We start from the raw sequence: 2,080 nt of genomic DNA, 5'->3' as shown, positions 1-2,080 counted from the left end.
GTTCTTTTCGGAAGAACGTTGATGAATTGTGCAGTATATGTTCTTTCCAGAATACCCAGTCCTGGAAAGGTCATGCCAAGATAGCTCCATATAGCTTGTCTACAACAGCTAGTGGACAAGCTCTATTGTTGTGTCAGCACAAGCTGCTAAGATCCAACTGACTTTCCAGACATTCACGCAGCTTTCAGCACTGTGGAGTATGTTTTGGTGGCATTGGAATTGTGCACATTTACTAAAAGTTTTTGTTCTGCGACCTCCTGCAGCTTACAAATGGGCTATTCTCTATATAGAATCTAAGATGCATCTCTTCCCACGCTCCTGCATTTTTAATCCCGATTCTTTTAGTGGCTACTACTTCATTTTCACCCACTGGTCTTCCCTTCTCGAGCCATATTTTGTCACTAGTTACCACGTTCTCGCCATTTATCTCAGACCTGGTTATAGCCATTGCAATGCACAGCTTGGAGGGGCCATTAGATATGTTCTCTATGTTCTTCTTATGCTCCTTCATTCCAGCAGCCTCTCTATGCTTGATCATCATGTCTATTCCCTCAAGCGGCTGGAGGGCTCTGACAAGAACGGCGGACCCTTCTTCTCTCGAGGATATGTTGAAGCAGTGGTGTATGCCGTATATGATGTAGACATAGCAAGTACCCATTCCCAAGTACATTGCCTCGTTGCGGGGAGTTCGTCTTCCTCTAAAGGAGTGAGCTGCTTCATCCTCCGGACCTAAGTATGCCTCTGTCTCCACGATGATGCCCTTCAGGATTCTATCCGACACTCTCCTGCACAGAACTTTTCCAAGAAGCATCTTTGCCAGATGGACGCAAGACCTGTGTGCCGTTTTGAATGTATCTTCTTTGTGATCCGCGGAATCCATGAGGGTTGATGGAGGCACATGATTGCATTCTATATGACAGTACGGTTATGCAGTGGCATTGCTCAGAGGCAAGAGCATAGAGTATTACCAGCAATTGAATTGATTTAAACAGTATACAGTTTTTTGAGGCTACGAAACAACAAATCTTAAGATATTTTATTGTTAGTAAGCTGTGCACTAACTACTCCAGTGTTATTTATCCAAGAATTCGCATTTAATGAGTCTGGAGTGATTGCACCGGAATGACTTGGCACCTGTCAATATACTAAAAATTTTTCAAAAACAATTGTTAAGTAGTGGAATTAATCACAAAGATTTATCAGCACAGTGGTGATTAATGCTGACATTGCTCTTTAAATTTGGAGATATGTCATTGTGATTTCCTGTCAAATTCGAATATTTAAAAATTTTTAACCCATACCCTAATGAATATTCTACAAACAAGAAAGGCATACAAGGCAATCTACTGTTTAATTGCGTTCGTGGGAGCTACACTTTTTGACATCTTGAATGTAGCGAATCCAGACTTGAAGGGCATTCAATGTCCTCGATATGTATTTGACTATTCAGATGTTCCTGATTATCTTTATGGCTATATGGACGGTTCGATTTTGATACATAAGGTACATACTGCAAAGGAAGTAGCCTTCTATCATATGTTTAGTGAATGTATATTTAATCTTAAACATACCTATGATAAGATCAATCATTTTCTAAGGACTAATAAAAGTAACATTACTACGCTTGTTGGAGATGAGAAATGGAAGGAGATCGTCGATACCGTAGAAACTACACGGAAAAACGTGCTACAGGCAATTCAGGACGAGGGCAAGAGCATCGAGTCGACTACATTTGACATGTGGAAGGAGCTTTACGAATTCAAGGATGTTAAGGGGAACACCACAGCCGAAGAGCTTGCAGAGGTTTCCAGATTCACAGCTAGGGGAGAGCTGAAGTTGCATGTTGACCAAGAGTCCCTACAGCAGGCGGATGCAAAGCTCATGTCCATCATAGACACCAAAAAGAATGCGATCTTGACATCCATAAGAGATGCGGAGGAGAAGATTTATGCTCTTATAAGTAGTGGGATAAATGAGTCCAGTTTTTTGCGTATCCAATGCTGAAGATGAGTTGGTGGTACCAGAGATTCGGATACAAGGATTACATGGACTCCGTATACAATGACCCTATGTCTTTCTG

At 41.5% G+C, this 2,080-nt stretch overlaps 2 protein-coding genes across 2 annotated transcripts; one reads left to right on the top strand and one right to left on the bottom strand.

Annotated features, from left to right (window-relative positions):
- Nucleotides 1–232: 232 nt before the first annotated feature.
- VICG_02134 (DNA-3-methyladenine glycosylase) lies at nucleotides 233–880 on the bottom strand (the record flags this gene model as incomplete). The annotated part of the gene is made up of 1 exon (XM_007605517.1): nucleotides 233–880. The coding sequence occupies one exon, from the start codon at nucleotides 878–880 to the stop codon at nucleotides 233–235; it is 648 nt and encodes a 215-aa protein (XP_007605579.1).
- Nucleotides 881–1,305: 425 nt separating this feature from the next.
- Nucleotides 1,306–2,004, top strand: VICG_02133 (uncharacterized protein; the record flags this gene model as incomplete). The annotated part of the gene is made up of 1 exon (XM_007605516.1): nucleotides 1,306–2,004. One exon carries the CDS (start codon nucleotides 1,306–1,308, stop codon nucleotides 2,002–2,004), a length of 699 nt encoding a protein of 232 aa, XP_007605578.1.
- Between the last annotated feature and the right edge of the window lie 76 nt (nucleotides 2,005–2,080).

The sequence above is a fragment of the Vittaforma corneae genome, assembly GCF_000231115.1.
Source record: "Vittaforma corneae ATCC 50505 unplaced genomic scaffold supercont1.59, whole genome shotgun sequence".
NCBI classification, from domain to species: domain Eukaryota; kingdom Fungi; phylum Microsporidia; family Nosematidae; genus Vittaforma; species Vittaforma corneae.
The sequence above is the reverse complement of the archived record's forward strand: the minus strand, read 5'-3'. Positions and strand labels throughout refer to the sequence as shown.